This window comes from Passer domesticus, chromosome 5, assembly GCF_036417665.1.
Source record: "Passer domesticus isolate bPasDom1 chromosome 5, bPasDom1.hap1, whole genome shotgun sequence".
Lineage (NCBI taxonomy): Eukaryota > Metazoa > Chordata > Aves > Passeriformes > Passeridae > Passer > Passer domesticus.
In genome coordinates, this window is record NC_087478.1 from 25,287,451 (window position 1) to 25,314,800 (window position 27,350).

The 27,350-nt window shown below is 38.7% G+C and overlaps 1 protein-coding gene and 2 long non-coding RNA genes across 3 annotated transcripts in view; 1 reads left to right on the forward strand and 2 right to left on the reverse strand.

Annotated features, from left to right (window-relative positions):
* Positions 1–242: 242 nt before the first annotated feature.
* Positions 243–2,959, reverse strand: LOC135301884 (uncharacterized). The gene is made up of 2 exons (XR_010363620.1): positions 2,797–2,959; positions 243–582 (listed from the first exon to the last, which is right to left on the reverse strand). It is a non-coding gene; the product is annotated as an uncharacterized LOC135301884 (long non-coding RNA).
* Positions 2,960–10,050: 7,091 nt separating this feature from the next.
* ZNF277 (zinc finger protein 277) overlaps positions 10,051–27,350 on the reverse strand; it is a 39,194-nt gene continuing 21,894 nt past the window's right edge. The window contains exons 4-12 of the mRNA XM_064422382.1: positions 26,704–26,786; positions 24,840–24,931; positions 23,343–23,453; positions 21,383–21,515; positions 15,239–15,306; positions 13,965–14,061; positions 13,411–13,453; positions 11,218–11,392; positions 10,051–10,409 (exon numbers count right to left, since the gene is read on the reverse strand). Of these exons, the coding sequence (XP_064278452.1) occupies positions 10,217–10,409; positions 11,218–11,392; positions 13,411–13,453; positions 13,965–14,061; positions 15,239–15,306; positions 21,383–21,515; positions 23,343–23,453; positions 24,840–24,931; positions 26,704–26,786 (995 nt within the window). The 3' untranslated portion in view covers positions 10,051–10,216. The remainder of the gene's footprint in view (positions 10,410–11,217; positions 11,393–13,410; positions 13,454–13,964; positions 14,062–15,238; positions 15,307–21,382; positions 21,516–23,342; positions 23,454–24,839; positions 24,932–26,703; positions 26,787–27,350) is intronic.
* Positions 11,825–13,922, forward strand: LOC135301882 (uncharacterized). The gene is made up of 2 exons (XR_010363618.1): positions 11,825–12,116; positions 13,816–13,922. It is a non-coding gene; the product is annotated as an uncharacterized LOC135301882 (long non-coding RNA).

The following is a 27,350-nucleotide window of genomic DNA, read 5'->3' on the forward strand; positions in this document are numbered from 1 at the left end:
ATTGCACTCAAGCAAGTTGGAGAGAGACTGTCTGACATGTGTTCTCACAAAAATGAGCTGGTGCTGAGTGTTCCATGAGGCTGTTGAAGGAAAAAGAACGACCAGCAGATAATAATGTATGTGCTTGATTTGCTACTCTGAGTACAAATACAAATATTTGCTGAAAGCATTCTCAAACCCTCAAACTGATTTCCTGCAAGAAAACCTTTTGGACAGTCAGAGAGACTTGAATTTATTCCCAGGAAATTAATTGCAAAATATAAAAATGCTAGACACAAAAGGAAGCAGGGCTGAGGGCACAAGATCCAAAGGCCTCCCCCAGTAAGCCTACACTTGTGGTGAACCCCTACATACACTCTCTGCATGTGCTGCCTGCAGAAACCATTGGGGTGGGGGTAGCTCAGATTCCACATCTTACCTCCTGGATGTTGGCAGATCACTGAAAAGCAGTGAATATGCATATGTTTAACATCCTGAAATTAATCTCCTGGAAGCCAGGAGATGCCTCCAGACCAATTGTCAGGTGTTACAAACTTTCAGCTCCTGATGTAAACTTTCAGCTCCTGAATGCAATTTAACGCCCTTTGAACAAACAAGCAAAAGAGACAATCAATAATGCACGGAAAACAATGACTGAAAGATCATCAGCTGTATCAGTGGTTCAAAATCATTTGAGCTCTTCTTTACTATTACTGGGCTGAAGTGCTTGCGGAATGATTTGAGTTCAGTGACCCAGATTGGTATATCTGTGAACATTTACTTCATTAAGAAAAGCAATGCAGCAAGAACGGTGAGGTGAAGCACTGCACAGCTGGCTACAGGGCTTTCAGCCCCACAGCTCTTCCTGTCCTTTCACCTCTGCCATTCACCTATTGTAGTCTATACGTAACTTTTATACGACTGAATGTATTTTTTGCACAAAACCCAGTAATTCTCATTAACCAGAAACTGGGACACACTTAGTCCTTTCATTTCTTCTGAGAGTTCTGTCTGTGGTTTCCAACCAGATGCTCCAGTGGCTGCTTCCAAAATGACCAAGAGAAGCAAACACCTATCCTTCATGTCTGACTCTGTGCATGCCACAAGTTTCTAAGCTGTCTGTGCCTTGTAACAAACAGGGTTGAATATTCCTGCTCCATACTATTTCTGTCAGCCCAGGAAGCTGGCACATTTCAAGTTTTCTACTTCAGCGACAGCGGTTTTGCCTTTCTCAGGTAGAACTTGACTTGCATGCTAAGCAGTATTAGCTGTCAAAACATCACATCTGATTTTTTCATAGGAAGTTTGTAGCATGTTGCATGGAAGCAGATGTTTCTACATTTCTCTCAAAGTGACAGTAATAGATGCAGAGCCTAAAGTGGTCAACTTTCTAAAGGTGAGGCATTTTGCAATCTGTCACTGGTGACAAAACCAATTTTAAGTAAGAACAGCAACACTACGCAGAAAAGGACAGGAGGGACCTCTGCCGCTTGTTAATCCAATGATGGCAAACTTGTGGCGGTTGTGTGCTTTTTGCTTTTGCAACAACTACCTGCAGGACCTGGAGAAGTTAAACAGCACTGAAACAAAAAAGCTGCCTCGAGCCCCAGGATGAGGCTTATTAACTCAGCGTGTGGTGGCCCAGAGAGCCAAAGCAGGTGAGCCCAGGTCACCGCGCTGTGCCGCAGCGTCTCTGTGCTGGTGCACCCTTCTTCCACTCTGCTCACATGGGGGACTGCAGAGGCCTTTATGAGCAGCTCAGATGCTTTGTAGTAACTCTTAGGTACCTGCCCTTGCCACAAAATACAGAACCCCCAGATGCTATCTGCATTCCCTGCCCAGTCCATAGCGACAAGTGCACTAAAACAAGTCAGCAAAGGGAGCCAGCAGAAAAGGTGTTTGCATCCACGGTCTCTAGCATATGAGGGCTGCAGAAATACCATCTAGGTGAGATACGGAGCTCACAGTCTTCCCTGGAGATTGTTTTCACCTGGTTTTAAATTATTGAAATGTGTTCATTGCTTGCTTTCATGCTGTGGGAGGAATTGCTATGTAAGAGCCTAGTTAGTACAGATGCACAGGGAGTGGGGACTTGGTCTGGCACCTTCCTCTGCCTAAAAATGTTTAAAGCATTTTTTGCACAGGCAGCCTCATCTTAAACATTGTCAAGTCTCGTGGATGTCTTGCCACAAAAGAGATGCAAGAAGAATGTGGCACCAAAACGGGCACAGGTCTAAACCCCCATGCTGAGGGCAGTCGGCCTGGAGGGACAATTCCTGCTTCAGAAAATAGCATAAAATCCAGACAAACAGTCACTGGAGTAAAACCCAATAATTTGAACCTTGCTTAGGTCAGTTTTAAAGCACCCAAAACCTTACTTGGATATAATAATGAAATTCAATATTTAATTGAAAATAATCTGTGCATATTTAAGAACTTCCATATCAGCAGTCATTGGGCAAAAAAAAATGTCAGTTAATAGTGCTCTAGGTATGTTTTTAGCTGGCATATTAGCTATTGCCCTCAAGAGAAAGGAGGGATTAAAGAAATCTGGAGCCTGACAGTGAACCATCTGCCTGCAACCCCTGGCACCACCTGATGAGGCAGGGATAAAAATGTGTGTTCTGCCTCAAAACAGAAAAGGGTGAATATAAACAGAGTGCTCTTGGAAGAAGAAATCAGGAGGGTTTCTTGTTATTCTGGCTGTCCTTGGATGATGGGGAGGTCACTACCTTCCACCACCACAGGAGAAGGTGTATTTTGGACAAGGCAAGTTGCCAGTTGGCTGCAGAACAGGACAGAAGTGGTGTCACTCACCTGCTGGACATGGGAGGGGAGAAAATGAGTGTCTTTGCCTTCCTTGGTGCCTTTGCAAGTACTTGTGTGGCTCTTTGTCATAAAAACAGGCACTGATCCCTAGAAAAATATCTTACAGTGTGACATATTGCAGTTCCTGGCTGCAGCAGCCTGCAAAGGGAGGGAATACATTGGGTGACTGAATATGAAAACTGCTCCTGGCAACTCCCACAGAAACCATGGGAAACCAAGGGCCCTCAAAATCTTCAAAGATTTGAGACATCAGGACTAATAGGAGGGTGGGAAGGGAAGGAAAATTTCTAGGGAGGATTCATGAGGTCTGGGAGGTTTTACTTCTGGTGGTCTGTCTATTCCTTGGTATTCAAGTGTAGACAAGCTACATCTACTTCCTAAATAGGCCTTCTAGTAATTTCTGTGTGCTAAGTATTCTCAGTGACTCCCATTCCTGAGAATTAAAGTTCAATTTCACAAAACAAAAACTTAACTTTGCAAGATGTTATATTATTCTGCATATTATGCATATTCTGCATAAAATGCATTTATTGGCATGCCTCTGACATTTTTGGAAATCCTGCATCTCAAGCTGTACCACTATTACATGGCTTCTGCCTTTTCTTAAATTTCTGTTTCCAGGTTCTAAGCCTCCTGTGTTCCACATAATGTGATACAAAAAATAAATGAAAAAAATTAATAAATTAATAAAATGAGATAAAGGGTATTTTAATGCAGTCACTGAAAATGAGATTTATTGGACCCCTTTTTAAACAGATGGCTGCCTTATCACCATGTGTCTCATCAAGGACCACTTCAATTGCTATCTAAATTCAGGCAAGCAAATACCTGGACAAAAAGTTCAAATCTCTTGAATGGATATAGTCTTCTTAAAGGAAGACATAAAATAAAATATTATTTGGTTCTTTGAAATTAGAAAAAAAACCCTAAAATCCAGATTTCTTTTACTGTTTGTAGTATATGTTCTTACCAGAGCATCAATTTACAGCCTGCATAACAGATGACACCAGTCATCTGTTTATATTATGCTCAAATATTATGTCCAATAGATTAGTACATATTTTATCATTATTGATTTAATAAAAGCCATTTTGCAAGACAAGTAGTGTTAACTACTGCTTTTTATACAGATTATCCCATGTACATTCTTGCCCTTCACTTCATGACTAGAGAACACCAAAACATTTAACCCATCTCCCTTCCCCTGCCTCTGCAAAGCTATTAGTCTGCACAGGATGCATTCTGCACATGCATGAAGATCTACTAAATCCTTAGCTTGGAATAATATTGGCATAAGATTTAGTCCAGCTTTCAGATGAAAGACTGCAAGGAAAACTCCCTGAGGAGTGGGAGGTGGCCCGGGTAATGGGAGGGATGGTGGCAGAGATGAGGAATAAAACAGTAGAAACAAGAGAGGGCAGACTCTAGAACTGTACTGTTTTTAATCAGCACAAAGCCCCAAAAATTTAGTAGATAAACACTGTCACATATATTAAGGAATGTTAGGGGGTTTTTTTTCCATCTGGAAACAAAACTAAACAGCAGGAAATCTTTGCTTGACATTCATTTTAGGTATTGATTGGAATCCTCTAACAGTTTTCATATCAGTCATTAGGGGCATTTAAACAACTTTTCCAGTATCACCAAAGCCTAGGAGGCAGAAGGAATAACATCTCCTTCATCTTTAAAGAAACCTAGGGACAATCCAGCATCAATGGGAAAATGGTCCACACTGCTGCATTGAAGCATGGATCCCAGCATGAATCCTCTCACAGATTGCTTACTTGAAATGTAACTGTTTGTCTGAGTGGCTCAAGGCAAATGAAAAAACTCAAGCCTTTGGTAAAGATGACAATATGAACAAAAGTACCATTGCAGCAAATTTTGAGGAGATAATATCCAAGTATCAGCTCTAATAGTGAAAATAAGTCTTGTCTTAATCAGAGATTTTCCTACACTGAAGGAAAAGCAAAGTACATGCAATAACAAACTTAAGCAAATCTGAGAAATCTTACCTACCTCAGGTGTATACTTTTTGGGAAAAATACTAAACCTTCACTTGAAACCTTCTTAAAGAGCTAGGATTTTAAAGATAGTCTGCTTATAAAGCAATGGATCAATTGCTAAAAAGCAGAGGATCTTCTACAAAATATACATTCTCTACTTGAAAACTTCAGTTGAAGGCAAATCGGAAATATTCTGAAGATCTCATTTGGAAGCTAACCCTTCTTTAAAAACAGTAATTTTCAAAATGTTCAACATTTGTTTCCTTATGGGAATGTACTCCCAATATTAAGTTTCTTCTTCCTGAATGAGTAAACCTTTTGACTGTGATCTAGTCACCTTCTGAACTAAATATTTCAAATTTGAAAGCCCAACTAATGCAGATAAGCTACATGCATACATTGGAATCTTATCTTCTATGTGTGGTTTTCTTCCTAAAAGTTCTTATTGTATAATCACAATCTTGCTGTTTAGGAAACTGAGGCAGAAGAAAGTACACAATATTTGTCAAAGAATGCATGGCAAATCACTGTTTGTAAAAATACAGGAGGCAAGCATTGCCACACGTTCATGATCCTTCTTCACAAATGCTAAGCTCCATCCTTGCTTATCTGCTTTTCATTTCACCTAGATTCTAACAAAAACCAGTTTATTGCAACAGGTCAAATATTTGTGATGATCCATAGCAATATTTCCATAAGTGGTGGGAAGACACAGATATGCATCAGAAAGTAAAAAAATGACCTCAGTACAACTGGAAGCCTAAATTTAAAACCACCTAAAGGTTAAAGTAGTACCTGGCTCTACAAAGCTGTGCAGGCAGTTTACAAAGACAGACTCCCTAATGAGCAATTAGCAATTCCTGCATTATTTATTCCTAGATTGTTCTGCTATTTCCAAAAAGCACAGAAATAAAAAGCAAATCTCCTGACGTACAATGAAGCGGTGGCTGGAGGTGATACCAAAAGTCTGCCTGTAGTTATTCTGAGGGATTTTACTACACACTCACGAGACGTGATGTCATAGCCAAATGCTTTGTATGACCCCCTCTAATGTGAGATTTTGAAGCATTTGTTTTTATTGAAAATTACAATTTAAGCATGTCAGTGTTCTAGCAGTAACACTAGAAATCTGCCACTGGCACTTCTTTAGGTTGAGCTGAATAGCTCTAGCATCCACAGCCTACATTTACTGATGATAGTGCAAGGTTAGACATCAGACCCATATGTAATCTACACATAGCCAGCTTTCCAGCCTCAAGATCATAAACCAGATAGAGAGAATTGTGTCCAAAGGTACATTTGTGGAAGAAAAACACTTTTATTTTTATCTAAATTTAAGCGAAAAAAACCCTGATGGTATTTTTAGTTGTAAATATCCTTAATTCCCCTGCTTTTCTTATGGAGAGAGTGAATTTATCAGGGATTTAAAATATCAAATGCGAATTCAACTAAAGGGTTACATGTTAATCACTAAAATAGTTACTTTGTCTGCATGACAAAGTAGATCATGTCTGCATGATCTTTATGAGCAAGGGTTTGGCAAAAGATGCAAAATCCAATTCAAGAAGCAACTAAAAAATTCTTCCTGGTGGAAGAAGTCAAATTGAGCACAGCTTAGTAGGAGAAAACTTCCTACAGAAAGGAAAAAAAAAAACAACCCTGCACTTGGAAGAACAGCACTTTGAATGCTCATGAAAAAGGGATTAATTTTACAAGCAACCACTGCTGCATGTATTTCTACAGTAGCTGATTTTAATGACTACTGCAAGGAAGCAGTAAGTCCTTCTGGGGCTACAGATTACCTCTTGCAAGTGACAACTGTTATCTAACCAAGTTTGACATACCTGGCAGAGGGAGATGAGGGCATAATTTGAACAGCAGATGCTTCAGTTGTTATACTGTAAATAAGACTCAGAAACATCCTGACGTTGTTTCTCTCCTGGGGAAACAAAGTATTTTTCATGTTGCCAATGTGAAATACAGCTTTTCTCCAGGTATCTTTGATTCTCTGCATACATCTAAGTAAAATGCAAATAATGCAAGAGCATTTAATACAGCATCAAGTCATGAGCAAAGCCAGGAATTTGCTGCTGTTCATTTGCAGTAGATTATGCCAAGGCCTGTGTCCACTGTCTGCTCTGGACTTGAGAATGGACACTGGTAACCTTGTTTACTTCCCCTCCAAGTTCAGTGTCCCATGTCAGATTTAGGTCAACCACTCTGTTAAATGGAAGAAGGAGAGAGAGAGACTGTAACAAACACCTCACTCACTGGTAGAGATCCGACTGACGACACTGAGAAAGGACAACAGCAGAGAGACTTTTCAGGGACCTGGTCTGGTGTTTCTCACATCAGGTACATTTAGCCAGCTAAGAGAAGACACTGACAGCTCTCACAGCAGCCAGGCAAATGCAGACAGAAACAGAAAACAGTGCCTTACATGGAAGCCAACAACCATTAATGCCTTAAGTCAGATTAAGTCTGCACAGAATTGTCAGACTAAACTGAGTGTGGAGAAGCATCAAAGGCATAATTAAGATATTTGTAAAAAGGGCAGGAAGGATTACTGGTCACCTGGACACAAGCATTTTTATTCCTTTAACCCAGGTCCTTCGAAGCATGGCTTTAGACACAGAAAAATGAGTGTGTATAAGGAGTCCAGGTCTAGGTTAGGAAGAATTATTATCAGAAATGTTCATTGGAGTTAAACTAGTATAGATTTTTTCATACCAACTAGAAGTACTCATTCCCCTGATCTGACTCTCTCAAGAGTATTTGCCAACCTGAACTCTGTCCACTCAAAGAATTAAGGCATTATTATATTATTTTTGTTGCAATGCTTCCAAAAATACTCTTTTTTAGAAGACCATATTTTCCCCTAATAACTGTATGCAGTCATTACTGTGTCCTCTATTTGTGACAAAAAAAATAGCTTCAGTTTTAAAACAGATAAGAGGACAAGAATGCCTAGCGAAAATTGTGGGCATTATATGAACAAATAAGTATGCTCCACCAAAATGACAAGCATCATTGTGCTACACATGAAACTGCTTGATTTTTACTCTAGAAACCATAACCAACGCTCTCTGTGAACCTACAAAAGACTCAAACCTACTTTGTTGCCTTTTCATAACAAGCTCAACCCTAATCTGATTCCTCATGTTCCTGATATTTCAGTGAACAGTTACACACTGCTTATGAATTGTTTCTAAGTCCCTTTTGCTCTTTACCTAAAATAGACAACCAGTCTGTGCTATGTACACAATTTCTCTTTAGATAGTCTCTTAATTCTACACTGAAACATTGCTTTTTCAAATTTCTTAGAACCAGAAGTTATTTCATATTGCTGACATTGTTTTCATTTTGTAGGGATTTGAATGACTCAGCATCACATTCCTTATGATTAGAAAATGTTTTGCAATTTCACTTTATTATATGTCAGTAAAATTTTATGTTCCCCTTAATGTGCCCTCCTGAGATGGGCTTGCCATAAAACTCATTTGTGTGCTGCTGCCATAGTTCTTTTGCTGATTTTTTCCATTGCTCAACACACATCACTAATGTAAGCCCCATTAACTCTTATTCCCTCAGCTACGAATCTGACTAAAAAGCAAAGACTGAAATCAATTTCTAAGTTAGGAAGAAAATAACTGCCTGGAGAAAATTAGGGAGCAAAAAAAAACAGCAACAGCCATTGCAATTGCTGTATGAAATTAAGAATTTTACAAATGCAAGTACAGATGGTAGCTCATTTAAGATGGCCAGGACATTTTAGTTCTAAAATACTGGGCTTGTGCTTGCTCCTCCTAGATTTTTGTACCAATGCAAACGTATGACTACACCTGTTCCCTTTTTTTGTCTGTATTCTCAGCACCTGCTGCACTTCTTCTATCCCATTTCCTCTTGACAGAGTCAGATACTGCTTCTGTCTCTGTTTCCCTCTGCAGTTATGTGGCTGATCTGTCTCACTCAGTGCATTTTCAGTATCCTGTTGGTCTAACTTATTTCCAGAGCACCCAGGCCTAAGAAGAAATATGAAAGAGAAAGCAAAGAGAGGTGCTAGAGGTCACACATGTAATGGCAGGAGAAAACCAGTTGAATGCAAATGAAAAGAACCTGATGCAAATAAGATTGCAGGGTGAATTAGGAGGGACATTGACGCTTAGCAGAACATGGTTGAAGCTTTGCACTTTAACCCCTGCTCCCAGGAACTGCTTTATAATTCACAAAGACAAACAAGAACAACAACTCTTATTGATAGCAAGGAATTTCAGGTAATGGGGGCTGTGCAAAGGCAAAGCCAAAGCTTTGAATCTTCTCAGGCAGGGAAGGGCACTGAGACTAGCCTTCCATTCTTTCAGCCAGTGCTCTAAGACTGACCTAAAAAAGAAAACAGAATGTACCAACACTTTTGAAAGAGGTTATACATATTATGGAAAGCTAAACCTGAATTCTGGAACTACTTAACATTTCAGGAATACTTAGTCTGGATCATCCTAGCAGGACCTATGCTCTGAGCAGCTTTACCCTATCAAGATTGAGATTCTTTCTGGATATGCTGAAGACCTTCTGCCCCTTTGAGAACTTGAAAAGGAAATATGGCAATTTTTCTGGACTTGAGATATTTAGGATTTAATTTGGATTATGTGTCTGCAATTCCCTAAGCCATTCTTTAACATCTCAGTTCATAACCATACAAGAAATCTACTTTAAATTATTTGCATTTTTGATGCAACCAATATTGAAATTATTCCTATGCTTTTTTAGGCTTTGGATTGGCAACTTTTCATGCAGTCAGATATTCATGGGGCAGGCAGAGCTTTACCGCTGATGTTTCTGAGCTAGTTTTCAGAATAGGCACCATATGTCTTAAATACTGATGATTAATAATAGAGATGTACAGATTTATTTTTATTTTCCCAAAGTTCTGAGGTAAAAATGAGCAAGATTTCCTTCACATACCAGACCAAGAATTAATTTTCTGTCTACCCTCTAACAGCAATAACATACGCAAGATTTACTCACTGGCTTTATACATTGTCTCAGTTGTTCCCACCTTTCACAAGGTGGCCTTAAAATAGAACTCATATTCTGATTCTTTCAGGAAAAATTAAAAAAAAGATGAAAAATTTGTAAGTAACACTAACACACTAAGGGTATTTGAAGAGCCTAGCAGAAAAGTGAGCATTCAATTTTAAAATGAAGCTAAAATTTAAAGGAAGATATACCAACAAAGTTAATACTTAAATATTTATTTAGTATTCACTTTTTAATGTTTATCCCATGATGATAACATCTGTGAGTTTAACTGTATTCCAATAATATTGCAATTTTTTTTTTTTTTTTTTTTTTTTTTTTGTCTTGCAGAAAAAGCACTAAAGGACAGCTACTGTACTTCCAGGTCAGAATTTCCCCTGATTCTTGTTCTCTTTACACAGAAGCTGGTTTAAAACACTGCTCTGTTTGAGAGCTTTTAGACTGGATAGATCTTCGCTTACAACAGGCACTTCTTCACTTTGATCCTCAGTTTTTGCATCTTCACTGTCTGACAGTGTACACAGGAGTGTATCATTTTCATAGGTAGGAAAATAATACCTGAAAGCAACAAAAAACGATTACTAGACAGACACACATTTTGTTTGAGAGGCTGAGACAAGAATTTAAAAAAGGAAACATGAGCAAGTCTGGTTGTCTGGAATGACAGTACACAGCACACCCAAAAAATCGACTGCACAGTGTAGGTATGCACAGTGCAGAAGAGTTTCAGAGAAGAGCTGACAACAGACGAGCCCTTCCTCCTATTTCTTCAACCATATGATATTACAAAATAGACTGCAGATCCATATTTGTCTCTCAACAAATGCTGAACTGAGGTGTTTGAGTTAGAACACTCCCTGTGCTCTACCACCTGGTAGAGAGTATCATTTCCTGGACCCATGCAGCCTACTTAGAGTCTGAACCAGTGTTTTGTTACACTGTCTCTATTTTCCATGGAAAAAACTATGGGTAAACAACCAACTTGTTTTGATGCTAAAGTTAGGTAAACATGATGCATATATGTACATTAGACATGCAAAAGAAGGGGTTTGACTTGGTTCTAGAACAATTTTGCATCAACAAACTTCTCTAGGATGGTGTCTTGAAAGAGCAGATCCCATGTATAAGAACACTACAGCCTGGATGCAACTAGAAGAGCAGTAACCTATGTTAGTTTTATCTTCAGACTGTATAGAGATTTCTAATTCTGAGAAGTTCTGAGACCACTTATTATTTTATCTGGGCCACTAGAGTTAGGGAGCTCAGGGCACTGTTGTATTTGCAAATCCCAGAACTTTCAACTTACTGTTTCATAGAAATTATCAGGTAAAAGTATAAATGCTGGAAGAAATGTATTTGCCCTTACTGTGGTTGATCCCATGTAGACCTGGCTGGCAGGAATGCAATGTGTTTGGTCTCTTCCATATGACTTATCAATCCTCCTTTGGATTCAAATTTCTCCTGGCAGTTGTAACAACGACAATGATGGATTTCTCTTCTGATGAAATTCACTAGCTTTACTTGCTGATAGAAGTTCAGACCTGGGAGAGATGGTAGTGAACAAGCACTTGGGCAACATAAGTCTTAATTTAAAAATGCTATATTGGATTAAGCATAAGAATTTATAAGAGTTTAGTGAAGACAGCACTGCCTGCATGCTGTATCTTAGCAAATTAATAAGCGTTTATTCCTAGCTGCTGGGAAACCAACCCTTCTTTTAGTGCAAACTGCAAACATTTTGCTTCCTCTCAGTCTGTCTTTAGGCTTAGTGACAGAGCTTCGGGAGGACACAAGTAGGTTGAAGAATCTTGGGAAAGAAGAGAGAGACTGACTATTGGCATTGCACCCTGGCTTCCCTGGGACAGGCCCAGCAGGCAGACAGGATGCATGGTTTGGAGGATTCCCTGCCCTCCCTCTGCCTGCCTGAGCACAGTGACTTCAGGGACAGGGCAGTCCCTTCCAGCAGACCTGTCTCCTCTGTGACTGCCCCACCTCCCCAGGTGTCACAGGTGTGAGCCCCTGCAAGAGGAACCCAACAGTGACAGGGACAATGGTTCACCCAGCACACAGGTGCCACTGGGGTTAAGTCAGCCTGTGCCCTGCAAAAAAGCTGCTCCCATAAAGAAGAAAAGACAGATCATTGTCACAGATGGTTCCTGGAGGGAATGAAGGCCAAAATGCCCACCAGACCACCCTTAGGGGAAGTCTGCTGCCTCCTTGGGGTTCAAGTTACATGTGTGATGAGAAACCTTCCTGCCCTCGTGGGTAATTATCTGTTAGTGATTTTTCAGGTGGGCAGTGATGAAGCTGCAACAAGAATTCCCAGGGCAATCGAGAGAGACTGCAGGGCCTTGGGAAGACTGCTTAAGGGATCAGGAGCACAAGCAGTGTTCCAGTTGCAAGGAACAATGAGGGAAGAAACAGGAGATCAATACCTGGTTCAACGCCTGGTGTCACTGGAAGAATTTGGGGTATTTGGATCATTGGTGTGTCAACATGACCCCAGGCCTGCTGGTGACAGATGGGGTACACCTGTCTTTGCACAGGAGTTAGCAGGGCTCATTGAGACAGTTTCACACTAGATTTGAAGGGGGTAAGGGATAAACCAGGCCTGTTAGAGATGAGCCTGGGTCAGGATGTCAGTGCATTGTGTTTGACAAAGTGCTGGGGCCTGCAACTGGTCACACAACCCATGCAGGGTTACAGGCTGGGGGAAGCTGCACAGCAGAAAAGGACCTGGGGTGCTGTGACAGCAGCTGAACATGAGCCAGCTGTGCCCAGGGGCCAAGGCCAGTGGCACCTGGCCTGTATCAGCAATAGTGTGGCCAGCAGGACCACAGCAGGGATTGCCCCCCTGTTTAGCCTGGAGAAAAGGAGGCTCCAGACTGACTTAACCACTCTCTACAGCCACCTGAAAGGAGGCCAGGTAGGGGTCAGTCCCTTCTTCCAAGTAACAAGTGATAGGGGGAGATTTAAGTTGGATATTAAGAAAAATTTCTACACCAAAGGCTTGTTAAGCCTTGGTACAGGCTGCTCAGAGAGGTAGTTAAGTCACCATGCCTAGAGGTGTTCAAAACAGGTGTAGATGTGGCACTCAGGGACATGGTTTAGTGGTGGACTTGGCAGCGCTGGTCTTCCACAACCTAAATGATTCTATTCCACAGCAGAAAGCAAACACTGGGCAAAAAAAGCTCCTAGCTTGCAAGCAAGCATAAACAGGCATAATAATAACAACAACAACAATAATAAAAATAGTAATACTTCCAAATCTCCAGCAGCCAGACCTGGAACTCACAGAGCAGGTATTTGTAGAAGCTACTCTGCAAAAGAATCCAATGGGTCTAAAGAATTTAGCACACATCCTTGGCAGTAGCAACAGTTCCATAAAAATAAAGTGTTCTTGGCTCGCTTTTGTAAGCTGGCAGAAACAGTTTCCATTATGGAAAAGTTAAATGTCTCTACAAAAATAAAACCGATAAACTTGTTTTCCACTATTCTTATGATGTGGTTTTCTCCACACTAGTGGCAAATGCTGACAATTACAGCCCCTCTTACTCACCATGCTCTGACTTTATTTTAGGAAAGTGAAATCCATGTGATTTCTGGAGGAAAAAAAAAGGGAAGAAAAAAAAATCTTATTTCCACTACTTCTACTATTCCAAGTTAAAAACAGCTCAGTTTTTCATGGGCTGACACAGACACACACACATAGACACACAAACATGAATGTATGAAACAAACCACAGAAGTTTTGGTTCATCAGAAACTTTTGCATTCATATTTAATACTGTTAATTAGTTTATTAAAACTGAAACACAGATGCTAACCATAAAATATATTAAATCATGAAACCACTATGATATCAAAGATGCTATTTCTTTACTGCCTGTAGCAGTCTGTACACCCATAAGTACAGACAGTCATACTCTTAATCTAAAGCTTGACTTCTCTACATTTTTTAAAGAATAGATGCTGGAGGTGCTTGCAGTGCTTCAGTTCTGTGCTGAAGAGGACATTTTAATGCAGCAGCTGATTTGACCTTAATAAAGACCTTACAATCACAAGTTTTAATTCCAGAGTGATGAAAAAACTGTTATTTAAAAGAAGTCTTACCTGCATGTGAAGATACAATTTTTCTGTGGTGTCTGCTTGTTGTTCACAAAACAGGCAAACTGCACATACAGGATGCTCTTCCCAGTCAGACCAATCTCTTATGAATAAAAGTCAAAAAGATTCATTACATTGTGGCAAGAGAAGAGACATTTTGAGAAACGGCAATTCAGATTCTGCTTTCACAACACTAGAAATAAATCTAGAAAAACTGAATAGTTTAAAGGGGTGGAAAAGACAGTGTGGATTTATAGCTGGATACATGATTACAATCTGGTGTAGAGTCTAAAAAAATTAAAAATTTGAGAAAAACTGAGCGGTTAATATTGGGTAATTTCTATGCAGACAGCCATTTAATCCTATTTGAAACTGTCTGCACTAATAAACAGAATACTAACTTCAATTTCTATCCAGCTTGGCAAGTCATTAAATATTGCTTTCAGTATTTATTTTTCTAAGGTCTTTTAAAATTCTTGCATACCTTTCTAATCTTTCAATACACCAGCCAAAGTCATAATCATCAGGCAGAGCTAACTGTTATTTACTTATGAAATATTAATTACTTACTTATGCTACATTTAGACAAGTACACAGAGAATACTTTGCCAAAACATTCATTTAAATCCTAATGCTGCTGAGAGATAGAACTATTACTGCAACCAGGTAGAGTCAAGTAAAATTAACCTCAAGTCACAGAGAGAACCAGGAAGATCAGGGACCTTGATACCCATAAATTACTTCCTGCTTATTCAATTTTCTATGGCCAAGGAAATCACCTCTGCAGTGATCTGAGGGCCTGGACCACATAAGAATGCAAAGAGTGCAGAGGAGGTGGATGCTGCCCTCAATCAGCACTGCTGAGAAGCTTCCTTTGAAATCCTTTAATCTCTACTTATTACCTTTTTATCAATTTTTAATACAATTTGTTCTTCACACTGACACTTTTGATGCTTACTTTTAATTTTTAAGTTTGAGCAAAATCTGTTTGACTGTTTTCTGGTGCAAAAGTAAACAATAATGCATTTTGTCTACATCACTACAAACTCAGAAGGCTCTTGTTTGAGCTCTAGAGAAACAAAAAACAGGCTTGTTGATGAAATATGGAGTTTACAGCTCTCATTGCTGAGAAGTGCTTTAATGAGGACAATTTGGAGTTGATTTGATTGGCTTAAATGAAGTTAAACTGTGTGCTAACTGTACACAGCATCTTCCCTGCAACTACTTCAAAAAATAATGGTCCTGCAAGTCTGTGTAATGGGTGCATAAGTAACTCTTACTCTTCCAGGTTATCTAGTAATTCCCGGTCATCCTCTGACTGCACCTCCTCCCAGGACTTTCCAAACTCCTGGGGGGAAAAAAAGAAAAGAAAAGAACACTTCCCGATTCTCATCACACATTGTCACTGAACCGAACGAACATCTCAGAAGTCACAACCAATATCTTATTTTGGATCATTTCAGTATTGCTGTGAGTAAAAGGTAGCCATACAACACTGCTTTAGTAAGAATTTTTAAAGTAAGGATTATTTTCATCTTTTAACAGGGCACTTCCCACAGTGTAGCTGAGAGGAAGATGATTTGGCACAGAGTTCTCAAGAAAACCAGTGGTGCAACACTTCCAAAGTGTTCCTGAGGCAGGTGTGTTACCACTGTCTCAAGTTTATCACTATCCCAAATGTTCCTGAGGCAGATGTGTTACCACTGTCTCAAGTTTATCACCATCCCAAATGTTCCTGAGGCAGGTGTGTTACCACTGTCTCAAGTTTATCACCATCCCAAATGTTCCTGAGGCAGGTGTGTTACCATTGTCTCAAGTTTATCACCATCCCAAATGTTCCTGAGGCAGGTGTGTTACCACTTCTCAAGTTTGCTCAATGCAGTCTGCCCACCTTGCTCTTCCAGCAGCACGTGCTGCTCCCTGCAGCTGTCCCAGCTGAGGCTTCAGCTGCAGCAGTCGGTGCCTGTGCCTCGGGCGAGGCTGTGCCAGCGAGGACACGGAGTCAGCTCAGCTCCAGAGTGCTGCAGACAGCAGGGAGAGCCAGGGCACAGACCTCTGAGATACACCCCACTTTGTCTTCCCTCCTCTTCTCAGACGTGAACGTAAGCACATCTATTCATGGTGTTCTGTTCCTCCTTTTGCTTTTTGTGTTGTTTATTTCTACCTTAAAGACCTTCAGCATGAAGTATATCACAATGCATTTGTGCAGCCTTCAGCACAATGGCAAGCACTCTCAGCATGACTGAGATATAAATAACAGGCAATAAAAAGCTGAAGGGCTCTACTCAAATACCAGCAGTCATCTTTAGCTAGTGTTTTTCTTTCCTGGGATTCTTCTTGTCTTTAAAAACAAACCCAAGCAAACTAACCAGTAATCAAAATAGTATTTTTGAACCCGTACTTTTGTGGCTGTGGAGGATTCACAAAGATTATAGTTAATGATGCTGTCCCCATAAAAAAAAAGCTAATAAAAAGATAATACTTTAATTGATTTTATGAAAATATTCCTATAATAAATATACTTAATAACATCCTTAGTAACAAGCATGATTATTGTCTTTATGGGTGTTTGGAAAAAGAAGAAAAGATATCTATCATTTAACAATTTAATGAGAATTTTTAAAGTTGTTAGTGTCTATCAGGAAAATTATAAACAATTATCCCTAGGCAGCTCTAAACATAATGTCATCATATATTACAGAATGAAAATTCTGTAATTAATTCAGTGATACTACATGGCAGTGTGTAAGCTCTCTGAGAGGGGAGACTCATTAATGTCACCATTACTGTGAGCTATCATGAAGCCATTAACACCTCTCACCACATGTTCCCCCAGCTGCACACTCCTTTCCTATGTCTGCTAATGTTAACACCTTAATGAGCAGATAGTGGCTCACAACCTCTGCAAGATGAAGACAAACGCTCACCATTTTTCCCTTTACCAGCTCAAAGTGTATCAGCATAAGAGAGCATGTTCAAAACAGCAGCCTTAAGCTTCACCTTTTAATTGAAGGTGAAAGGGAAAAAACATGCCTGAGCTTTGTTATTGCTGATGTTTTTTATGGTGTTTCTGTGAAGAAGACAGAGAGGGAGCTTGTAAGATATCTCTGTTTCCCTCTGTTTTTCTCCAGAGGAGGAAAAAAAAAAAGGAAAAAGCAGAAAGCTAACCAGGTCTTGTATCACTAGAAAATTGCATGGTGAATGGATAACTAGGAACACCGTGATGAAAGTGCCAAGAGACTGAATCTGAGCAATTGGGTGGAAAAGAGTTCTTTGAAACATTCTTAAAAATCCTTCAGGTTTTTTTTTTTATTTTATTATTTTTTTAAACACTTTGTCAGTTCTTCAGCTTGGTGGGCATCTGGGACTAAGGGTGCCTTTTTTTAAGTATTCAATTTTCTTTGCTTTTTCATCCAAGATGCAAGAGCTGCCAGGAATGATCTCTAGAGATTCCCAAGAAATTCTTAACAAAACCATAGGAAAAATGAGACTTGACATTGTTAATAGTTCAAACACTAGAAAATGCATAATTAAAAAAACCCTGAAGGCTTTGCTATATATTCAAGAAAAAACAACTTTTTCTTTTAAACACTTTCTGTATACCTCACAGAGAGGATGATGCTATAGAAAAATATGAATATGCAAATGTGTGTCGTTTGATTCTTTCCTGTTCCAAAATGTAGTCAAAATGCACAGAGATGAAATGCCTCACTGGGAATTTACATTTGCAACCTGAGTGCAGTTCTATAGGAAGAAAGTCTGTGTGCCTCACTGAGGCAACACACCCCAGCTTGAAAAAAGTGCAGAGATGGGAGAAGCTAGAAACAGCAGCTGGTATCTCAAGCAGTGTTCCCTAAAGAGCAGGTCCCAAACTACGTACAAATAGAGATCCAGGCCTGTGCAGCTCACAAACTCCAAACATATGTTTATTTCCCCTGCAAATGGGGGAAATTCTCTTGCCCTTCTTCTCACCTGCCTTGCTGTGATCATCTGAGTTATGTTATCTGTTTCATATTGCTGCAGAACTCAAGATGGTCCATCAGGAAGAAGAGATGGCCTTACCCCAACATTAGGTAATCCACGTTGGATGAATTTCAATATGAACCATTCCCCAATTGGGGGATTTTATTAAATCTTGAATCATCACCAACTTATGAAGGGTTTCCCTTTACTATTTTACAAAATACACACCGTGCAAATCAAAAGACGCTAAATGTAAAAGGTGACTCCCATAATAAAATATTCTTCCCCTGCCCCCCAACACATAATAGTGACAACCTAGAGCTTGGCAGTAAGGAAAAACCATCTTTTTATTTTTGAGGAAAATGAAGGCTTTATGAAACAAGTTTTCCAGTAAGTAGAAGGTACCATTTCTCAGCTGCCTAGTTTAGTTATAAGTGTATTAATTCACTGATGCTACATACTGTAGACACATGCCATAAGTCAATTTGAAAATGGACATCTGGGCTTCCTACAAAGGATACTCTATACGTAAAAGTGCTGCTGGTAACAATCAGGTGAGTACAGAAAGGAAGGCCTTGTCAGTCTGGGTTTGTCTCAGTTCCTCTGGGAATAAGAGAGCATTAATACTGCCTTCTGTTCTTTTATGGCCTCCAGCAGGCACCACAGATTATGAAGCTCTCTCTCCATTTTTACTTGGGTCTTTGTGCAAGGTGTGCCATGGGGTCACAGGATAACACACACAGACAAACAAGGAAATTAGGTTGGAAGTTTGTTGGTTTTTTTTTTTTTTTTTTTTTTACTAAAAGAAAAATAATGAATTCTATATCTATATAACATGGATACATTGTTGCTTAGTCCTTTGCACTCCAGTACCAGTTCATCTCTCTGAATTAACACTTCAAGCCATTCCATAGGATTGGTATAATCATCCACACTTACACAATACAGAGAAAAGACCTCCAAATCCACTGGGGAATCATTTCCCATGATGTGATATGTAAACCATGTTTGTGTCTTTGAAATTGTATAATCCTCTGGACATTTAGAGCAATGTGAAGCACAGACCTCTAACACTCATTGGTAAAAATGAGTAAATCTTGATAGTACACATTAAAAATAATTTTGGTAAGTTGTGAGGTGTTAGGGGAGAGGAAGCAAAGCCACTACATTGAGTCATTAGAAAAAGCAGATCTTGTATAACATCTAGAATTTACTGGATATAGATGCAGCTTGAAAAAATCCATCCCAGCACATTTAATATAATCTACTGTAGAGCATGTATGTGCTCTACAGAATATTTCCTCCATAAAATGCAAAGGCCAATCTACTGAACTCCTAGTGAAGAAAATTAGGTTCTTCCTTTTAGTCTTTTTGTCTCTGTGCAGAAAAAAAGGGTCTGTCACAGGCTGTTTGGAAAGCAAACACTTTCAATTATGTACGAACATTCCTAAAAATTTCCTGTGTGCAAACATACATTTTATTGTGAACTATGTTATAAGTGTTTAGGACAGAGTTTTTAGTCTGTTTTCAATTTTTTAATTTTTTTAAAATTCTTTCCTTAAAAGAAGAAATGTCAGAAATTCTGATGTGGTTATAGTCTGAAGGATCAGAAAGGCTGAGCAGAAACAGTTCCCTGAGTAGACTGTAGAGTAGACAACTGAAAATGTGTGGAAAGACAATGTGGCTGTAGCAGAGCACGTAGAACCAGACAAAGGATTGTGATCATTCAAGTATGTCCCAGAAGATGTACTGGCACAGATCTTTCATAAGCAGTAGCCACTACCCAATTTAAAACATTTTGGTGGTTTGATGTAGCTTATCTGAGTTACATTTACTATTGTCTGTAATGTCAAGAACCTGAAAGAATGCATGTTGGAGTGATGCTGCTCAGTGACCAACACCTGAGCTGGCTCAGGCTGCCAATCCTGAATCCCAGCTGCAGGCAGAGGGACCAAGGCCCTGAGTGCGGAACTGTCTGCATGGTCTGGGGCCACGCAAGCAGCACCACTCAGACCCTGCCTGCACGTGGGTCAGGAAGCACGCAGACCACAGTGTTTCAGGTGACAGGCATGGGCAAGGCCACCAGTTTTGGAGCAACTGGAGAAAAGAGGTTAGGTATGTGAACATTAGCCCTGCTGTTATATTTCCTTTGGCATATTCTGCCTATTAACGTGACACAGCCATTGTGTTGGCATTCATGACCTCCTTCATGTTATGACCTCCCTGCATGCCTCTCAAGTAGTACTTCATGGTTCTCAGAGATTCTGGATAGTCATCTAGCTCAATTTCCTGATCTAAGACGGAACAGATTAAAATGTGAACAATGAATACAAATGAGAGACAAAAGATAATTTAAAAAGATGCCAAGTTCTGAAAACATAATATTACATGCAGGACAAGCATTACATTACAAGCAGAGAAGAAATAAACTATTAAGAACTTAAAACATTTACATGAAATTAAAATCTGTTAACTTCCAAGGGAAAAGTAAATGCTCAGTTCTGTTGAGGATGTAAGAACATCTACCCTACACAGCTTCACAACTTTTTCCTCACTGTGCAACAAATACAGGTCAGTTTTCAACATTGTGAAATGTGAATATCTAGTAAAACCCCCAGGTCTCAGATCACTGACCTTTGGAAGAAAAATATAAAATGTCACCAAGGGAACTCATTCTGTCTTCGGTAGAAGGGACTTGGTAGAGCACTAAACATACAATTTTTTGTTCTCAGTATTAAAGTAACACCCATGGAGAGAAATTAAAAGGAAAGAGTAGGTAAAACAGTCAAGAATGCCTATTTATAACCTGGATATTAGCACATGCAGAAGGCACGAAGACTACTTCAGGTGAACTATAGTTATTTCTGGGACAGAACATAGCAGCTTTTGAAGCAGCTCCTATATTCATAAGTTGAAGGCAGCAAATGAAAACCTGGTACATACACATGCACACACTCTCAGAGGTCTGAGATAAAAAAATATTTAGCAACATACACCTACCTGGAGGCTAAAAACTAACTGTTTTTCTTTCATCTCTGTGTCTTTCATTTTCTTCCTCTTTGCATTTATTTTATTCTCTGAAGAGCACTCCCAGCTTAAGGTTTGTACAAAATGAGCTCAAAACCAACTTGTTTCAAGTTAGACCTCCATTTACTTAATTGCTCTATCTCACCTTCCCTTCTGTTTTTAAAGCAGAGACTGAGCACTAATGACATGATGATTAGTGTCTCTTCAAGCTGCACTCTAGCATCTCTCAAAATCAAATCTCAACAAAAAATGTTTACTAGTGCTTAGTTTGACAATTATCCAGAATATCACACCATAAATGAGCATACTTCTTAAGAATCCTTCACTTGATTTTTGACCTTTATACTAATTACTAGTTTGGATTTATTCACTTTTAACTAGATAATGTCTGTATTTCGTTAGTCAATTTGCTAATTATTCACAGAACTACTTACCAAGTAATTAATGATATAAAATTTATCATATTCTTTATTTTTGGCATTGATTCTGCGATGCTGCTTCTTTCTCATGTGATCTTTAAGTGTGTTTTTGTCTCTGAAGACTTTTTCACAGTATAAACACTGCAAGCTAAGATAAAAAGGTAAATAGGTCAACATGTTAAAATGAGAATAGTACAAAATAATAAACTTAAATAAGCTGGAGTTAGATATAGTAAGATTAACCTAAGCACACCAGAGCAAACTAAAAGAAACAGAAAGCTTATTTGAAAAAGAATTACAAGATAATCTTAGATCACAGTAGAGTCAATCAAACAGAAATAACAATGACAAAAAATGAAAAATATAGATAGCAAAAAATATGACTGTTTGCCCCATATGCAAAGTGGGAGAAAAGTCTCATTACCCAAAGTAGGCACAGAAAGGCTGCTGATTGCTCACTGTGTGAGCTCTGTAACTCAGCATGGACTTATACTGACATCCAATCCATCTGTAATTGTTTCTTTGTAATTCAGATTGAAAAAAAAAACAAACTGTGAACATACTACTTTTCTTTTCAAACAATTTAAATTAGCTAAACAGAAAGTTTTTATAGTTCTACCTCAACAGGGAGGGTAAATGAAAGTTTGTGAGGGTGGGCAATGAGTTTTGAAATCCTAAGAAGTAAAATTCTGTAAATTCATATCCACACACACACAGAAGTATATATAATTCACAGATAGACATACATACACATAGGTACATGCATATATGCACATAGACAGGAAAGTATTATTTAGGTGTATATATACACTACTTGAGAAGGTGAAAACATTCATTAAAAAATGAGAATTTGACCACAGTATGTCTTCCAGAGCAATTCAAACAAAACAGAAGTAGATGCACTGCCTTAAATCAGCATCATAAAACCGTTTTGGTTCCAGATTCCCCTCAGATGTTTTGTGTGGAGCAGGAATTCAGGATTCTCAGTATCATTCCACCTTTAAAGACATGCAAGAAGTTTTGAGTTCTCCCTATGTTTGCAGACTTCAAATCAAGATTGGTGAATTATAGGTCTGATGCCAGAATACATCTCTGAATTTTAATATCTGCTTTGCTCCACCTGCTAACAGAAAAGTGTTTGTTCTACTTGCGAAAGGCATTCCCATGAAGAGTACAGAAGGCTTTCTGTCAGCATACATAATGTAGTCTTATTTGCCTGAAACAAGATGTTTCTCCTCTAGTAATTTATTCTCAGGTATTATTCTACTAGCATAGCTAATATGTCTATCCTTAGCCGTAGGGGGAGTGGCCTTTCACTACTCTGGACACAATTTCAGCATGCGCATTAACTACAGAGAGGATCAGCTTTGAGAAAACTCCCTCTAACTGAAAGCCTCATGTCCTACTGATAAACAGTAGAGCTGCAAATTATCAATGAGCATGGTAATTCAGTGCATAAGGCAACACCAACGATAAAATAAAAGGCATTCTTAATGTGTCTTCATTTCTGGGAAAAGTTAACATGTATCCATCCCCTTCTGCTCTGGGTTTGCTCTCTAAGTAGTACAAAAGGGAGAGACCAAACATCCCACAGTAATGGTATATGGAGGCAAATGAAGACTGGAACAAAGACTCTGTATTCAGCTATTAAACAGATCTTTAGCAAAAAGTTTGTCATTATGAGAAAGAAGAGTAATGCTAACAGTTATGAGAAAAAGGCACGTGCTATTACTGATGTCAAACTGTGCAACACCTAACTGAAACACAGCACTTGACTTCATACTAATAACTGTTAGGAATTAGCTTTCAATAAGACAACAAAAAGACTTCTAAGAGGACTCTCAATAAACTTACATGCTCTCTTTGCTTCTTCTTAAGTAGCCACAAATGTGGAATTAATTTGTACCTACTATTTCCAAGGTAGAAGAAATACAACCCAAGTTGATTGAAAACAAACAAACAAAACTCGACTTACTTGTCAAGCTTCCCCTGTAACACAGCCAAAAACTCATAGCAGTTCACTATGTTATCTGGCAGCCCAATGTTAAAGGCATGCTCTCTTGCCATATGATTGAGAAGAACAGATCTACAAAAGACATTCAAAAGAGAATGTTACATATTTTTGCATATATAGAAGAATGCAAATTATAAGAATGCATAAGAATTATTCAATTACTGATTTAAAATACTCTAAAACTGCATAAAAGCCAATGTTAAATAAACAGTAACAGTCTTGCTGCCACTGCTAGGAAATAAAGAATGTAATTTTATTGAAACAGGAAGTTTTTAATTTTCAGCTCCGCTGAACGTTCAGTAACATTTCAACTGCTCCATCCACATGGATGAAATATAATCCTTTAAATGAAAATTACAGTATAGTTTATTTTGACCCTCACTGTTAGCAAAGCTCGTTCATTACCCTGTATAAGCAAATCACATTTCAAACAACTCTCTTGAGAAACATTCTAAAAAGCCCTTTGTCAGACTTCTCTCTGCTGGTTAGCAGAGCAGAAATTCTTGGATGCAATGTGCTTTTACATCAATATTGCTTCACACAGCACCAGCAACATGAATGGCATTCAAAAGTGTACACAAATAGACATAATGGATGTTTAAATAAGATATTCTTCTGACAGAGATATACTGGTTAATTCCTTAGGTGCCCAACTTCTCTATATGCCTCAGCTTCTGCTTTTGGGGACTAAAGAAATATCCAAATGTTGACACTTGCTTTTACCATTGTCCAGGCATGATTTTCAAACATCCACTCTCCCTGTAAGACTGCAGAGGAAGCAGAGGTTGAAATTCCTCTACTGTCACCAGGCAGTAGAGGGACACTCACAGAACATTGGGATGACCTGCAGGATGTATGACCCCTGGTGCTTCTACCCTTCCAGATTACCAGAACTACCCAAGCAAACAGATTTAGCCTCTCCAACTGAAACTCATTTACTTTGAGTAAACAAAGTTTCTTTGGAGCATGCACTTCAGTACAATTCTTGCTTGCACTTGACTGATGCTGTAAAGCCCTCTGTTCTCACTCTAATTTTGCTCTCCTCTTTTTCATTTGATATTCAAATTCACACTAGTTAGGTGAGCTTTAAACAAGAAAATATATAACTGGTTAAAAAAATATTTAACCATCACAATGGCTTACACAGCTGTCTTTTTCACTAAAACAGTTGCCAAAAAAAAAGTCTCTCTTTAAAATTAATTTGTTCCCAACTCCAGCATACTGTGCAGTAGAAATAATTGTACTGGAATAAATAAAAAAAGCTTGAGAAGTAGGACAGGATCTATTTAAAATGCCACTACAGTTGAAAGAAATATGTAAACTATACCTTAAAGTTAATTCTACCTTCTGAGTCCTACCATTATGCATTAACTGGTTCAATGACATTGAAAACATAAACAAAGATGCTTGAGTAGGTATCAAAAAATAAAACAAAAGCAAAGAGGGCAATAAACAAACCTGTTTCCTGTGAATTCTTGATCACAGAACATACACGTACTATGAAAACTTGTGTCATATCTCTCTTGTTGTTGCTGTTCTAGAATTTCTCTCTATGAAAAGGAACAGGTACAGCTATTCAGACAAAACCATAATCATAACAGCATTCCACCACATAAGTTTATTATACATATTTATCCTTACTGGTAACAATGGATATATAAAATTCAAATGTGCTGCTGGCACAAACCAGGTGTTAGTATGTTTTGAATGTGGATTCTCACAGAAATTCTAAGTTTTTCCAAAGGCAGTATGTGTCCCAGTTAAGTTCCAGTAAAATTCTCTTAAGTTTATATACATGGTGCATGGAAATAAATACAATCCACAGTGAGAATTTATGCAATGATTTAAATAATTTTGTATCAAATGTATCAGTTTAATGTTACTACCTGTGATTCAGCTTTACCTGTGGTATCAATGAGCAGGTTTACCTAACCCCCGTGGAATGGCAAACTCAATCCTGCATGGCTAATTGCAGGCAACCTAGAGGGCTTTTTCCTCATACAGGACACAGCCCTGGCAGTTTCTGTAAGAAGCTGTGGCACATACCACAAGCACTCCTGATGTTGCATTACACCAAACTGGACTAACATCCCCATCCCTTCCAGTGTATATCTTCAACCTCCTGAACCTTGTCACAGCTTAAGATTGTGACAAATTGGGGATGAGACACAAACAGCTCTTCCTGGGAGCTGGTACAGCCTGCAGTCTTGGTGAAGACTCCTCTTTGGAGTCTTTACTTACTGGGAGAAAGAGAAGCCTCTTCACCTAAAACTACTGGTCAGATGATGGGTGAACAGCTGTATGCATGACAGCAGGACAAGGTCAGTGCTGTTGTAGGATGTATTTTCAAAAAAATAGGTCTGGGGATGTTACTTTTTTATTTAAAGAAAACACCCAGGTGCCTTATACTGACACTGCCCTTCCATGTATCCTCAGTTTTGCTGCCAGGACTTCCTTGCCTGGTAGTGCTTTACAACTACGAAATCTTTGTCAAGACTGTGTTTTTCCAAAAGACTGTATCTGTTTTATATTTCACAGCCTTGTCAGCTATTTCAGCAAGCTGTGCTTTCTAACCTACTTCAGGCTCATTCCTTGGCCTCTCTCAATACATCACAATCACCATTATGTCTCTGCATGACATCCACCTTGGCTAGCTCCCTGCTGCAATACAGCCTGAAATATTCCTAAACTGGAGTTTCAAAACTGCAGAATGAAATGCTTCAGGCAGCACATTTTAAAGACAGCATTTGTCCTTGTTTGGGCTTGCTGTTGGAGACAGCAGTTAGGATTCAAAGGATGCAGAAAAATCACCAAAAGTTGTATGGTTCTGGTCTTTATTCTACGCAACTCACATGAGCCCATTTGCCAGCTCACTCTTAATTGCTGGACTTGTCTGGAGGTAAAAGGCTTTACAAAGCAAAATATCTATTTAACTTGCAAGTCAACACTCAGATTGCAGCAAAAGGAAATGCAAAAATAAACAGATTTTATTGCTGTAACTAAAGCAGTGACACCATTAGCCCCAGCTACAGCTGCCGTTTGATTTCACAAAATCCTCAGTGTAAAAACTGAGGATACAATTCTGGTATTTGAAACAGTGATAACTGCAAACTATTTTGCACCGTAATAAAGATGCATATTTCTTTCTTTCCTAATTTAATTACTCTGGAAAGAAAACTAGCACTTGCTTTGGGTTAAATTCTCCACTCATTCCAGAGTTTGAGGAAATGTCTACTTGCAGAGCAGATAAGAATGCTCACCTGCCAACAGACTCCTCATGCCTTTGGAGCTTACCTTAAAAAATGAAACAATAATTTCTTACCAGTCTCTTTTGCTGAAGCTGTTCTCGAAGTAATCTGTCTTCTGGTAAAACATCACATAAAAGAAAATAATTGTCCTGTTCCTCTGTTAAGAGATTAAAATTGTGAGTAAGGAATGGGAAGTTGCAGCTGCTTTGAACATTACTGGCAGATAATTCGCTAAGATTTTAGAATATATTAACAATGTAAGAATGTGATTTTTAACCTATAAAAGTCAGTTACTTTTCATAATTTAATGAAACATGTTTAAATATTTGTGCATGTTTATATTGGAGAATGAAGGCAAAAGTCTTGCGTAGTTTTTCTCCACTACCAGCTTTATTCATTTTTGTAATGGTTCTTCTGGACACATAAAACAATTAGCATTTACATTGGTTACAGATTAAAGTCAGCATGAAAGACTTTAATGGAACACACTAAGTACTACACTTTCATGTAATACACAAACACTACCTTTCACGTAATAATATATGAAATTACCTTTAATTTTATCTTACCAGTTATTTCCCTAAGTAACTGTCAGTTTTCAGTAGCTATCATAATTTGGTTTATCCTCCCCTTGCTCTGGTCTACCACATTACCTTTTACCATCAAATATTTTTCCACCTGTGGATGTACACAGCTGTTCAGTACCACACATTGTAACATT